Source organism: Manis javanica, chromosome 9 (assembly GCF_040802235.1).
Source record: "Manis javanica isolate MJ-LG chromosome 9, MJ_LKY, whole genome shotgun sequence".
In the NCBI taxonomy this organism is placed as follows: Eukaryota; Metazoa; Chordata; class Mammalia; order Pholidota; family Manidae; genus Manis; species Manis javanica.
Window position 1 is genome coordinate 55,920,546 of NC_133164.1, and position 15,952 is coordinate 55,936,497.

General features: G+C 35.5%; 1 protein-coding gene across 1 annotated transcript in view; it reads left to right on the plus strand.

Moving 5' to 3' along the window:
- LRRC63 (leucine rich repeat containing 63) overlaps window positions 1–15,952 on the plus strand; it is a 62,795-nt gene that overhangs the window by 15,356 nt on the left and 31,487 nt on the right. The window contains 2 exon segments of the mRNA XM_073213303.1: window positions 532–630; window positions 13,186–13,331. Coding sequence (XP_073069404.1) covers window positions 532–630; window positions 13,186–13,331 — 245 coding nt within the window.

A 15,952-nucleotide genomic window follows, 5' to 3' on the forward strand; every position in this document is an offset into this window, starting at 1 on the left:
ACAGTTTTGGTGGCTGGGAAGTCCAGGACTGAGGTGTTAGCTGGTCTGGTTGCTGGTTCTGTTGTTCACAGTTGCCTTCTTGCTGTGTCTTCATGTGGCTTCATGAGGGAGCTTGAGCTCTGGTCACCTCCTCTACTTATAAGGGCTCTAATCCTATCATGAGGGCTCTACCCTTAAGACTTCATCCAAACCTCTTTACCTGCCAAAGATCTCACTTCTAAATGCCATCATACTGGGCATTAGGGCTTAAGCATATGAATTTTGGGGGCACACCACATTTAGTCTATAACAAGGCACATATTTTTCTTAATCAAAAGTTGGCATATTTAAGAAGTTTTAGATAGATGTTAGACTAATAGAAAAAATACAGAGAAATCAAAGTAGAAACATGAAAAAAATAGGGTAAAAGAAATCATTAAAAATATATGTTAACATATGTCAAACACTGTCACTCAGATTATGTGCTCAATTTTTTGTATAAACTGTTTTGTGTATTTTTAATAATTCACTTTTTGTGTCTCTTTATTTTAGGGCTTTTTTATCATGAATTATCCAGACTTAACACCTTTGGCTTCCCAACTGATGTATCTTAACTTATCATTTGATGATATCAGTGACTTTCCAACAGAAGTGAGTCCACTTTTATTATTGTCCATATTGCAATAATTTTTTATTATGAATAACAATATTAATCTAAATATGGACACCTATGACATCCTGGAGTTATTTCAAAGAAAATATATTTTTGGATTGCATCCCAAAGCCTTTTTCTTAGAAGTACCAAAAGCACATCTTTCTTATGAAGTCCCATGATATAGTCCTCAAAGACTTTGTTATAACCAGGCTCTCAAATATGTTCTCATAACTGGAAAATGTAAATAAAATAATTTATTTATTCTTTTAACTCTGAATAAAACCTAAAATAAATCTACCCATGTGTTAATCAGCTTAGTGATCAGGTAATATGATTTTGTAACAAGTTTTAATTATCATAGCCTGAAAAAAGATATTCTATTTAATAAAACATATCAAGAATAATCAGATATGGGATGAACTAATTCACTGTCATTTTAAAAAAATGAGTCAATGTGAGTGATTAGGATAGAGTATATGTCTTTAGTGTCTTTAGTCATTGCTTCATTGGTCACTGGGTGATTGGTTGTTTTGTGAATTGAGTTCCATTATATTGACTTTTAGTAAATTGATTTCTAGCAAACTGACTTGTTTTGTAGTTCAAACATATAGTACTGAAAGCATATTTTCCATAATTCCTCTCTAATATGGTGCTCTTATTTTCACTAGAAGAGTTAAATTTTCTTTTCTAATATATAACACCAGTTTTATTAATTTAACTAGGACAAATTGACAAGAATTCCCATGGAATATATGGATCTTAGTTCTTCATGTTAATTTTAACCTTTCTTCTAGTCATACATGAGGCTTGTGTATCTTCCAAAGAATACTCTGTACACTAAAAAAGAATGTATAAATATAAGAGAGCTCTTCAGGTATAAAATATAAAGTGCCCATTTTCAAAGTGATAGAAATCAGTAGAACTTGTCATTAAAATGAAAATCTGTGTTGTATAGTTATAAATAAAATACTCCAATCAAAATGGTAATATTCAGCTTGGAAGGGTTATGGTGGGGGTAGGCTATTAGCATAGCATAAATAGAAATAATAGAAGACTAGAGGCTGGTGTAAATGTGGTGATTGGAATTATTGCATGTTTCATGGAAAATTTAAGATGGTTGTCTCAGGCAGAGGACAGAGTCTACTAAAATAGTTCGGGAAAGGAAAAGGTAGAATCAGAAATGGTAAATAAGGTTAACATTGCAAACCCTGTGAATAGTCTCCTTTCTTCTTTTAACTTCTTTGAAATATGTCTGTATAAAATCATGTACAATAACAATTAACTATTTATGTATTTTTAGGTCTGTAACATATATGGATGTAGTATGTTTAACAATTATAGTGTAAAAAAGCAAGAAGGAATAGAACTATTTAGGAACATTTCCATATCTCACTAGAATTAAGTTAGTGTATCTGAAATAGATTCTGATAATTAAAATGTATGTTACAACTGCTGAAGCAATCTGTAATGAAACTCAAGAGAATTTAGTGGAAAAATATCATTGAAGTAATTAAAATGTTATACTAGAAAATCTTCAGTTGATACAAAAGAAGGCAGTAAAGGAAGAACAACAAATGACATAAGACATATGGAAAACTATAAGGACAATGGTGATGTAGAGCTAACTATGCCAGTAATAATGTTAACCATGAATATATCAAACAATCCAAAGATACAGATTGTCAGACTAGATTTAAAAAAAGCTCCAACGACATATTATCTATGGGAGACACAGTTAAGATCATAAGATACAAAGAGATTAAAAGTAAAAGTATGAGAAAAGATATATCATGCAAACAGCAAACAGGAGTTGAAAGGACTATACAAATATCAGGCAAAATATATATTAAAACAAAAATATTACTAGAGATAAAGAGAAACATTTTTCTATCCATCAGAATGATACAATTATAAACATGTACATACTTAACAATAAATCCCCAGAGCACATGAAGTAAAAACTGAAAGAACTGAAGGAAGAAATAGAAAATTCAACAATAGTTGGACACTTCAAAATATCCCACTTTCATTATGCATAGAACAACTAGTCAGTAGATTAATAGGGAAATGGAAGACTTGAACAACACTGTAAATCAATTAGACCTAACAGAATCTGTGGGATACTCCAACTATAGCAACAAAATGTATAATACTCAAATTCACATGGGACATTTTCTAAGGTAGGCACATGTTAGGCCACCAAACAAGTCTCAAATTCAAAAGAATTAAAAATCACAAAAAGTATGTGTATTTTTTCCACACTGGTATATAATGAGAAATCAATAACTGAAAGAAATTTGGAAATATATGGGAATTAAATATATGAAAATTAAGTAACATACTCTGAAATTACCAATGATTCAATAACAAAATCAAAAGAAAATTAGAAAATATATTGAGATGAATGAAAATGAAAACACAACATACCAAAATTGATGGGATGCATCTACAGCAGTGCTCAGAAGGAAATTTATAGCTATAAATGCCTTTATTATAAAGGGAAGAAATCAGCAACCTAACCTTCTATCTTAAGCCACTAGAAAAAAGAGCAAACTAAACCTAAAGAAAGAATAAGGAAGAGATAATAAAATATTACTAAAGAAATTAGTGAAAAAGAAACTAAAAAAGCTATAGAGAAAAATCAGTAAAACTTGAAGTTGTTACTTTGAAAAGATCAACAAAATTGCCAAACCTTATATAGACTGACAAGAAGAAAAGAAGACCCAAGTTACTGAAGTTGGGATTGAAGGAGGGGACATCACTACCAATCTTACAGAAATAAATAATGTTTTAAAAGAATACTACAAATAAGTGTATACCAAACAACTAGATAACTTAGATGAAATGGACACATACCTAGAAAGACACAAGAATGGGCTCAAGAAGAAAAATAAAGTCTGAATGGTTCTATAAAAAGGAAAAATTTTCAATAGTAACTTTAAAACTTTCCACAAAGGAAAGTTCAAGAATAGATTGCCTCATTGTTGAATTCTGCCAAATGTCTTAAAAAGAATTAGCATGGATCCTTTACAAATGCTTCTAAAAAAAATGTAAGACAAGGGGCGGAGCCAAGATGGTAGTGTGAGTAGAGCAGCAGAATCTCCTCCCAAAACTACATATATCTATGAAAATATAACAAAGACAACTCTTTCTAGAATAAAGACCAGAGGACACAGGACAACATCCAGACCACATCCACACCCGCGAGAACCCAGCGCCTTGCAAAGGGGGTAGGATACAAACCCCAGCCTGGTGGGTCCCAAGAACCCCTCCTCCAGCTCCCAGTGGGAGGAGAGGAGTCAGAGCGGGAGGGAGAGGGAGCTCAGGACTGCTGAACACCCAGCCCCAGCCATCCAGACCACAGCACAGACACAGTGCATGCACGGGGCCCTGGATACTAGGGAAACAGAGCAGCAAGAATGGTGAGTGGGTACTGGAGGCTGGCGCTGGAGGACAAAAGAAAAGCGAGCGGCCATCTTTTTTTTTTTTTTTTTTTGGTGTGGTGAGTGCTTTTTGGAAGTCTTAAAGGGACAGGGACCCCAATACTAGGGAAACAGGGCAGCAAGACTGGTGAGCAGGTGCCCGTGGCTGGTGCCGGAGAAGAAAGAAAAGCAAATCGCCATTTTTTTTTGGTGGTCATTGTTTTGTTTTGGCGGGTGCTTTTTGGAAGTCTTAAAGGGGCAGGGGAGGACACAGTCCAGAGGTAGGGAATCCGGGGATCTCTGGGCACTCTAATCTCCTGGGCTACAGGGAGCACGGAGGCCCCTTACAGAGATAAATAGCCTCCTGGCGGCTCCCCCTCCAATGCAACTCCACCACTTTGGAGCAGCAGCCTGAGCCAGGCCATACCCACAGCAACAGCAGAGATAAACTCCATAGCAGCTGGGCAGAAAGCAGAAGCCCTGTCTGCATGCAGCTACCCGGCACAAGCCAATAGAGGTCACTATTCTCCCAGGAGAGGAAGGCCACAAACCAACAAGAAGGGAAGGTCTTCCAGCTGTCACTAGTCCCAGGTCTGCAAACTATTCCTATCACCATGAAAAGACAAAATTACAGGCAAACCAAGATCACAGAAACACCAGAGAAGGAGACAGACCTAACCAGTCTTCCTGACAAAGAATTCAAAATAAAAATCATAAACATGCTGACAGAGATGCAGAGAAATATGCAAGAGAAATGGGATGAAGTCTGGAGGGAGATCACAGATGCCAGGAAGGAGATCACAGAAATGAAACAAACTCTGGAAGGATTTATAAGCAGAATGGATAAGATGCAAGAGGCCATTGATGGAATTGAAACCAGAGAACAGGAACACATAGAAGCTGACATAGAGAGAGAGAAAAGGATCTCCAGGAATGAAACAACATAAAGAGAACTGTGTGACCAATCCAAAAAGAACAATATCCATATTATAGGGGTACCAGAAGAAGAAGAGAGAGGAAAAGGGATGGAAAGTATATTAGAAGAAATAATTGCTGAAAACTTCCCCAAAATGGGGGAGGAAATAATCAAACAGACCACGGAAATACACAGAACCCCCAACAGAAAGGATCCAAGGAGGACAACACCAAGACACATAATAATTAAAATGGCAAAGATCAAGGACAAGGAAAGAGTTTTAAAGGCAGCTAGAGAGAAAAAGGTCACCTATAAAGGAAAACCCATCAGGCTAAGATCAGACTTCTTGACAGAAACCCTACAGGACAGAAGAGAATGGCATGATATATTTAATGCAATGAAACAGAAGGGCCTTGAACCAAGGATACTGTATCCAGCATGACTATCATTTAAATATGATGGCAGGATTAAACAATTCCCAGATAAGCAAAAGCTGAGGGAATTTGCTTCCCACAAACCACCTCTACAGGGCGTCTTACAGGGACTGCTCTAGATGGGAGCACTCCTAGAAAGAGTACAGAACAAAACACCCAACATATGAAGAATGGAGGAAGAGGAATAAGAAGGGAGAGAAGAAAAGAATCTCCAGACAGTGTATATAACAGCTCAATAAGCGAGCTAAGTTAGGCAGTAAGATACTAAAGAGGCTAACCTTGAACCTTTGGTAACCACGAATTTAAAGAGTGTTATGGCAATAAGTACATATCTTTCAATAGTCACCCTAAATGTAAATGCACCAATCAAAAGACACAGAGTAATAGAATGGATAAAAAAGCAAGACCCATCTATATGCTGCTTACAAGGAACTCACCTCAAACCAAAAGACATGTACAGACTAAAAGTCAAGGGATGGAAAAAACATATTTCAGGCAACAACAGCGAGAAGAAAGCAGGAGTTGCAGTACTCATATCAGACAAAATAGACTTCAAAACAAAGAAAATAACAAGAGATAAAGAAGGACAATACATAATGATAAAGGGCTCAGTCCAACAAGAGGATATAACCATTATAAATATATATGCACCCAACACAGGAGCACCAGCATCTGTGAAACAAATACTAACAGAACTAAAGGGGGAAATAGACTGCAATGCATTCATTTTAGGAGACTTCAACATGCCACTCACCCCAAAGGATAGATCCACCTGGCAGAAAATAAGTAAGGACACGGAAGCACTGAACAACACAGTAGAGCAGATGGACCTAATAGACATCTATAGAACTCTACATCCAAAAGCAACAGGATATACATTCTTCTCAAGTGCACATGGAACATTCTCCAGAATAGACCACATACTAGCCCACAAAAAGAGCCTCAGCAAAATCCAAAATATTGAAATTCTACCAACCAATTTTTCAGACCACAAAGGTATAAAGCTAGAAATAAATTTTACAAAGAAAACAAAAAGGCTCACAAACACATGGAGGTTTACCAAAATGCTCCTAAATAATCAATGGATCAACGAACAAATTAAAATAGAGATCAAAGAATATATAGAAACAAATGACAACAACAACACAATGCCCCAACTTCTGTGGGATGCAGCTAAAGCAGTCCTAAGAGGAAAGTATATAGCGATCCAGGCACACTTGAAGAAGGAAGAACAATCCCAAATGAATAGTCTAATCTCACAATCATCGAAATTAGAAAAAGAAGAAGAAATGAGGCCTAAAGTCAGCAGAAGGAGGGACATAATAAAGATCAGAAAAGAAATAAACAAAATTGAGAAGAATAAAACAATAGCAAAAATCAATGAAACCAAAAGCTGGTTCTTTGAGAAAATAAACAAAATAGATAAGCCTCTAGCCAAACGTATTAAAAGAAAAAGAGAATCAACACAAATCAACAGAATCAGAAATGAGAACGGAAAAATCACGACAGACTCCACAGAAATACAAAGAATTATTAAAGACTACTGTGAAAACCTATATGCCAACAAGCTGGAAAACCTAGAAGAAATGGACAACTTCCTAGAAAAATACAACCTTTCAAGACTGACCAAGGAAGAAACACAAAAGTTAAACAAACCAATTACCAGCAAAGAAATTGAAACGATAATCAAAAAACTACCCAAGAACAAAGCACCCAGGCCGGACGGATTTACCTCGGAATTTTATCAGACACACAGAGAAGACATCATACTCATTCTCCTTAAAGTATTCCAAAAAATAGAAGAGGAGGGAATACTCCCAAACTCATTCTATGAAGCCAAAATCACCCTAATACCAAAACCAGGCAAAGACCCCACCAAAACAGAAAATTACAGACCAATATCCCTGATGAATGTAGATGCAAAAATACTTAATAAAATATTAGCAAACTGAATTCAAAAGTATATCAAAAGGATCATACACCATGACCAAGTGGGATTCATCCCAGGGATGCAAGGATGGTACAACATTCGAAAATCCATCAACATCATCCACCACATCAACAAAAAGAAAGACAAAAACCACATAATCATCTCCATAGATACTGAAAAAGCATTTGACAAACTTCAACATCCATTCATGATAAAAACTCTCAGCAAAATGGGAATAGAGGACAAGTACTTCAACATAATAAAGCCATATATCATAAACCCACAGCCAACATTATACTGAACAGCGAGAAGCTGAAAGCTTTTCTTCTGAGATCGGGAACTAGACAGGGATACCCACTCTCCCCACTGCTATTTAACATAGTACTGGAGGTCCTAGCCATGGGAATCAGACAAAACAAAGAAATACAAGGAATCCAGATTCGTAAAGAAGAAGTCAAACTGTCACTATTTGCAGATGACATGATATTGTACATAAAAAACCCTAAAGACTCCACTCCAAAACTACTAGAACTGATACCAGAATACAGCAAAGTTGCAAGATACAAAATTAACACACAGAAATCTGTCGCTTTCCTATACACTAACAATGAACCAATAGAAAGAGAAATCAGGAAAACAATTCCATTCACAATTGCATCAAAATGAATAAAATACTTAGGAATAAATCTAACCAAAGAAGTGAATGACCTATACTCTGAAAACTACAAGTCACTTTTAAGAGAAATTGAAGGGGACACTAACAAATGGAAACTTATCCCATGCTCATGGCTAGGAAGAATCAATATTGTCAAAATGGCCATCCTGCCCAAAGCAATATACAGATTTGATGCAATCCCTATCAAATTACCAGCAATATTCTTCAATGAACTGGAACAAATAATTCAAAAATTCATAGGAAAAACCAAAGACCCCGAATAGCCAAAGCAATCCTGAGAAAGAAGAATAAAGTTGGGGGGATCTCACTCCCCAACTTCAAGCTCTACTATAAAGCCATAGTAATCAAGACAATTTGGTACTGGCACAAGAACAGAGCCATAGACCAGTGGAACAGACTAGAGACTCCAGACATTAACCCAAACATATATGGTCAATTAATATTTGATAAAGGAGCCATGGACATACAATGGTGAAATGACGGTCTCTTCAACAGTGGTGACAGACACATGAAAGGATGCTCCACATCACTAATTATCAGAGAAATGGCTGCCATCCAAAAGACAAACAACAACAAATGTTGGGGAGGCTGTGGAGAAAGGGGAACCCTCCTACACTGGTGGTGGGAATGTAAATTAGTTCAACCACTGTGGAAAGCAGTATGGAGGTTCATCAAAATGCTCCAAACAGACTTACAATTTGACCCAGGAATTCCACTCTTAGGAATTTACCCTAAGAATGCAGCACTCAAGTTTGAAAAAGACAGATCCACCCCTATGTTTATTGCAGTACTATTTACAATAGCCAAGAATTGGAAGCAACCTAAAGCTCCATTGGTAGATGAATGGATAAAGAAGATGTGGTACATATACACAATGGAATACTACTCAGCCATAAGAAGCGGGCAAATCCTACCATTTGCAGCAACATGGATGGACCTGGAGGGTATTATGCTCAGTGAAATAAGCCAAGCAGAGAAAGAGAAATACCAAATGATTTCACTCATCTGTGGAGTATAAGAACAAAGGAAAAACTGAAGGAACAAAACAGCAGCGGAATCACAGAACCCAAGAATAGACTAACAGGTACCAAAGGGAAAGGGACTGGGGAGGATGAGTGGGTAGGGAGGGATAACAGGGGGGAAGAAGAAAAGGGGTATTAAGATTAGCATGCATGGGGGGGTGGGAGAAAGGGGAGGGCTGTACAACACAGAGAAGACAAGTAGTGATTCCACAACATTTTGTTATGCTGATGGACAGTGACTGTAAAGGGGTTTATAGGGGGGACCTGGTATAGGGGAGAGCCTAGTAAACATAATATTCTTCATGTAAGTGTAGATTAAAGATAACAAAAAAAAGAAAGAAAGAAAAGGGGGATTATTCCCTGATAGGATAAAACTAACTGTAAATCAACGATTAATGCATGCTTTAAATATCCTTAATTTTGATCACTTAAAGGGTGTCAGATGATTGGCTATGGAGGTACACTTTTCTGATAATATTTCTTTCTCCTAAAAAAAAAAAGCAGTTCCTGTGTGGCGACCTCCAATGAGTTCTACACAATGGTATAAAGGGCATATCAAAGTGTGCGCAATAGTCTGTTTGTGTTTATACAGAGGATCAAAGCCTAATTTGGCCACCCAGAAAATGAACTAAGATACGATATGAAGAAGAACTTCCAACATCAGCACTCTTCTGGAAGAGTCATACCAGAAGATGATCATTAGAAAACCTCAACAAAGATCCAGGTGATGCTGCAGTTGTAGCTGCATTCATCCCATTGGTTCCTGGACTTGCCAATGGAATGAAGAAGGAGATATCTAAGCTGGCCTGTGCATACAGTAAAACAACAAATTTGACTGGATCTATACTGTTGGAACTCAACCAAGAATTAGGAGAAGTGCAAGGTGTAGCACTCCAAAATCTTATAACTACAGACTATCTACTTTTAAAAGAACATATGGGATGTGAACATTCCCAGGAATGGGTTGTTTTAATTTGTCTGATTTCTCTCAGACTCTTCAAGTACAGTTGGACAACATCCATTATATCATAGATAAATTTTCACAAATGCCTAGGGTGCCTAACTGGTTTTCTTGGTTTCACTGGAGATGGCTGGTAATTATAGATCTGCTTTGGTTATGTAACTGTATTCCTATTAAGTTGATGTGTGTGTGCAATTTAATTAGTAGGTTAAAACCTATACTTACTGAAGTTACTCTACAAGAAGATATGTCAAAGAAATAATCAATCTTCCCATGTTTTCTTCCATCTGCTACCTCTATAGCTTTTCTTCTTCCTTCCTAATTACAACTCTTAAATAGAATTCATGCCTCATATCGAAATCACCGAGTATCATAATTCCTCCAAGTGGTAAAGATACCTCAAGACAAATGCTGGGAATAGAAGCCACAGGGCATAAAACTGCAAAGAAGTAAAAAGGTGACCTTTTCAAACAATATGGCTTCTCTCTCACTTACCAACTTTACATTTCCCTGTATGTCCCCAGAAAATGACTGGTTAGCCAGAGACGGGTAAGATTCCTCAAAGGAGGAACAACCTAAGACAGGCACAGTCGCAGGGGGGCCATCAGGTGAGAAATTGGGGATCAACATAGGTGAGACTTAGAATCTCACCACCCCTGTTTTGAGAGAAATCTTCTGCATCCGTGGATGTTTTATTGCCCTTGTCTAGCTTGGATTAACACATAGTCTACAGGCACACACCTGATCATCTGCATTTGCTCTCTTACAACACTAAACTATGTTTTCTACCTTTATCTTGCATCTACCTACCACTTTCAGCATTTTATTAAAAAAATAATAATAATAAAGGGAGAAATGTGAGATTCACATATAAATCAAGTATAAAAATCAAATGAATATTCATATTTGACCTGATTGTTTATAGTTCATAATGAGTGATCAAAACCGAAAGTTTTTGTGATGACTGCCCTTGTACTGTTCACCATGTTAGAACTTATTCACTATGTAAGAACTTGTTCACCATGTAAGAACTTGTCCGTTATGCTTCAGAAGATTGGAGACTGATGAGAATTAGGCTGGGGGTGGATTAATGATTGTGCATTGAGCATTGACTCCCCTGTACAGAATTTTATTGTTGTTAACAACCATTTGATCAATAAATATGAGAGATGCCCTCTCAAAAAAAATTGTAAGACAAGTGAGAACTTCCCAGTTCAAACTTTTAAATCAGTTATACTCTGATACCAAAAACTAGACATATAAAAAGAAAAGCTAACTACAGAACAGTATTTCTTATGAATATAGATACAAAAATCCTCAATTAAAAGCTAGCAAACAAAATTCAGCAACATATAATGAGTATTATACACCATAAGCAATAAGGTTTATCCCAGGACTGCAAGATTGTTTAAACATTCAAAAATCAATCAGCTTAATGAATAATCATAATTGACCTGATTGTTTATAGTTCATGATGCATTATCAAAACCGAAAGTTTCTGTGATGACTGCCCTTGCACTATTCACCATGTAAGAACTTATTCACTATGTAAGAACTTGTTCACCATGTAAAAATTTGTTCGTTATGCTTCAGAAGATTGGAGAGTGACGAGAATTAGGCTGGGGGTGGATTAATGATTGTTCATTGAGTCCCCTATACAGAATTTTATTGTTGTTAATGACCATTTGATCAATAAATATGAGAGATGCCCTCTCAAAAAAAAATTAATCAGCTTAATTAATACACCATATTAATATAGTGAAGGGGAAAAAACTGTACAATGATTTCAATAGACAGATAAAACATTTTATAAAATTCAACATCCTTTCATGCCCAAAACACTTAATATCTAGGAATATAAAGAGATGCCCTCAACTTGATAAAGGGCACCTATAAATATCATACTTAATGGTGAAAGACTGAAAATATTCCTCCTAAGACCAAGAAAAAGATGAAGATGTCAACTGCTGTCATTTGTATTCAGCATTGTACTGGAGTTTCTAGCCAAAGCAATTAAGCAAGAAAAAGAAATAAAAGGCATTCTGATTAAAAAGGAAGGAGTTAAATTATCTCTAGTTATAGATGACATGGTCTTGCATATAGCAATCCTAAAGAATTCACTAACAAAAGCTATTGAATGATTTCAGCAAGGTTGTAGTGTACAAGAACATATACAAAAGTCAGTTGTATTTCTATATGCTAGCAACAAATAATCCTGACAGTAAAATTAAGGAGGCAATCTGTCTACATGGAAAAGAATAACATATTTAGGAGTAAGTTAAATGAATGTGAAAACTTATACTGTGAAAACTACAGAACATTGTTAAAAGAAATTAAAGGGGACATACTTAGATGGCAAGTCATCCCAAATTCATGGATCCAAAGGCTTAATATTGTGAATTGGCAGTACTTCCCAACTGATCTACAGATGCATTGCAATCCTTATGAAAATCACAACTTGTCTTTTTTGCAGAATTTGGAAAGCTGGTCGTAAAGTTCACATGGCAATGCAAAAGAATCCAAATAGACCAAACAATCCGGAAAGGAAAAATAAACTTGGAGGACTTAATACTTCCTGATTGTGAGAATAAGCTCTATTCCACAAATTTTATATCTTTATGACTATAAAAAGGTTTAATTTAATATTAAAGAGAGCTAGTGTAAGACCTTATTAAGATTCACCAGAGATCAGGAAATATATTAATCAAGATCATAGATTTAAATAGTATATTCTATTTTTAAATTTCATATGAAAAATCAGTATATACAAAATCACTGTGGTATCAGTGAAATGGTCTGGCTATGATATTTGATGACCCACTGATTACTGAAATTAATTTCACTTACTTTCCTGGTTCTGCATATATCTTCTTCCTCTCTTATTCTTTGCAAAACTGCCTCTTATGAAACCATGCACTTAGTCACACAGGATGACTTTCCCATTTAGAAAAGAGCCATTCTTGAGTCAAGGGTAAAAAATTGTGGCACTGTTCTACCATATCATACATATTAATGCTAGCCAGTTATTTTGAAGGCTTGCCAAAGGTGTTTATTGAGATATATCATGCAACCAATTAATGTTGTTATACTGATTCTGCTACATTAGTTCAAGGGGTTTATAAAATGTAACAGATAGAGATTTGTATACTTTTTAGTCTACTCATGTTTGTTTGTCTTTTTTGTTCCTCAGGTAATTTGTCTTAAAAATTTACAAGTACTGATCCTGAGAAATAATCCTATCAAAGAAATCCCTTCTGAAATTCAACAACTTAAGTTCCTTAGAATTTTCAATGTTGCCTTTAATTTGATCACTACTCTTCCACCTGGTAAGGTTGAGTCTGAGATAAACACAGGAAAAAAATTTATAATTTAGAAAAAGATCAATTCCCCTTTTTGAAAGCAGCTAGCAATTTTTTGGCCATTTTATTAGCTAATTTGCTTTTTATTGTGTTAAAAATAATCCCACCAGTTACATAGATGCCAATAATATGGGGCTGGGGAATACAAATTTGGAGATTCATTATTTGAGGATGGATTAAATGAACACAAATCATGTAAAGAAACCCGGGGGAGAACTTTGCATCTTTCCCTTGATAGTACTTTTGGATATGGAAAGAACACTAAACTTAGACTTAGGAAATCTAGACTTTTAACTTTAAAGTTGATAATTAGCAACTGTATGATCTGGAGAAATCACTTAACCATTCTCATTCTCAATTTCCTAATCTATAAACTAAGAAATTAGCCTGTGTATTATCTAAGATCCTTTAAACTCTATAGTAATGTTGATAATTGGGTATAAAAGAGATGAATTTTTTGCCCATGTATGGACTGGTAATTAGTTAATTAATTAAAAATTTAATCCAAAATCTTAACTAAATGCCAAAACAAGATACCACTTCCAGTTCAGAGTTTAAGAAACTGAATGTAGGTTAAGGGAAAAGGACCAAGGACTCTTCAACAGTGAACAACATTTTGCAAAAGAAGATTGTTAAGGTAATTAAAGAAGTGCATTAAAATTCATTATGAAGTTATTTAGCTGGCATTGTTTGTAATTAACAATCCCACAGATTCTACATTCATACACTATAAAACTGTTCAATCATTTAAAGGAATAAAAGAAGTATGTAAAAGTAATACCATTTCTGTATAAAACATACATATATGCATCACACATTACACTATATATATATATATATATATATATTTCCAAAGTAACATAAATTGAATTTTTGCTGCCTTGATATTAGGATCAGCCATTTCTCTGAGAAAACAGTTTCCTTTTTCTTGGGGGACAGTATTGAAAAACCAAATCTTGGTGCTGTGTGTCCCCATTGCTTTTGGGATGACATTGCTTCTAGACACTCTCAGTGAACAAAGCTAAGCAATATCTGTATGTATACTAATCTATGTGCACACACATATCTATAATTGCTTCTGTGTGCATGCATATATATACACACACAGAGACCTCTACATATGTATACATATGCAACTACATATATATGTACATATACATATATATATAGAGAGAGCTACATATGTGTGTGTATACATGTGTATATATATATACTTTGAAACATGAATTCATATTGTATAATTGCAGTGTAAAACCCTGACAGGTTTTTTTTTTTTACCTTTTTTTGTAATGCAAGTGCCTGACTTAAGCTTTGATTGCCAGGGCATCCATTTCAAAGTTGCTATCTCAAATAGAATAAATACATTGCCAGACACAGGATTAGATAAAGAGCCAGGCCGCATTCCCCAGCAGGGCTCCTTTGCTTTTGAAATCCTAGTTGATTTCCATAACTGACCACTTGGGTCACTTGTCCTTTTCTCTTTCTGTGCTTTAAATTCCCTGCTCTTATATTTTAAATTCACTAACAAAGGGTGAGCCCATAACCCTAGGTCCCCCACCCTTGACCACAATAAAAGTATAGCCTTCAGCCCATGGGCTCTTTCTTTCTACCTTCCACCTTGCTGTATCACCACAGGTGTGCTGTGTAATGTCCCACTCCTATAAGTAATAAATCCCTATTTTCCAAAGTTACCTGATAATTTTTGCTGAAGGGCATCTTGTAATTATAATAAGAATCATAAGGGCCTATCCAGTTATAACATTGGGTTGAAAAGGGAGGATATGGTGAAAAGTTCGCCTGGGCCAGGTGAGGGCTCCCAGGCATTTCTAGCTTATACCTTTACTATAAAAAGGCTGATGCTGGCATTAAACAATGATCTATCATCATAATTACATACTTTAAGTAACATAACTGTCATTTAAACAAAATTTCTCAAAGTGACTAAAGCTGATCAAAACTAAAAGGTCAATGTTGTTCATTGTTTAAAGATTAAGAAAATTAGTTTGAATTGTTGATTGCAATCAAAGTTTTAAGGAGCTGTTTCTCAAAAATGTTAGTATTTCTAAAATAAAGCAGTATAGTTCTTATTAAATAACATGGGCTATATATATGCATGTCAAGGGAAGACTGACAGCATACTGAAGCCAAGAATTAGAAACAATGGAATTATGAGAATAATATTATTATTTCATAATTATTATGGGAATTAACTTTATCGACCTCAGAACTTAGAACTGTGACATGTGAAAATGTTCACTCGCAGAGCTTTTTAAATGAAAACTCACATAGAGGCCGCTTATACAATGAGGAATGAGGATGCTGAATTCTTTGTGTGTGAAGATTGTTGTCAGAACTTTAGTTTGCTGAGAAAAGCAGACCTGACAGAGTGGAAGGACTTAGGGATTAGTAACTGGATGAAATTGAGTGAAATGCAGTGAACCAAACGGTTATGTAATTGGATATTATTATGTTACAAGCAATTGCACTGATACACTTTGAATATTATACTTTAATTTTTATAATTAATTCAGTAGATGTTTATGAAATACCTACTGTGTGCTCCTAGGAGCTCACCACCTTGGGGGAAGGCAAGCATTT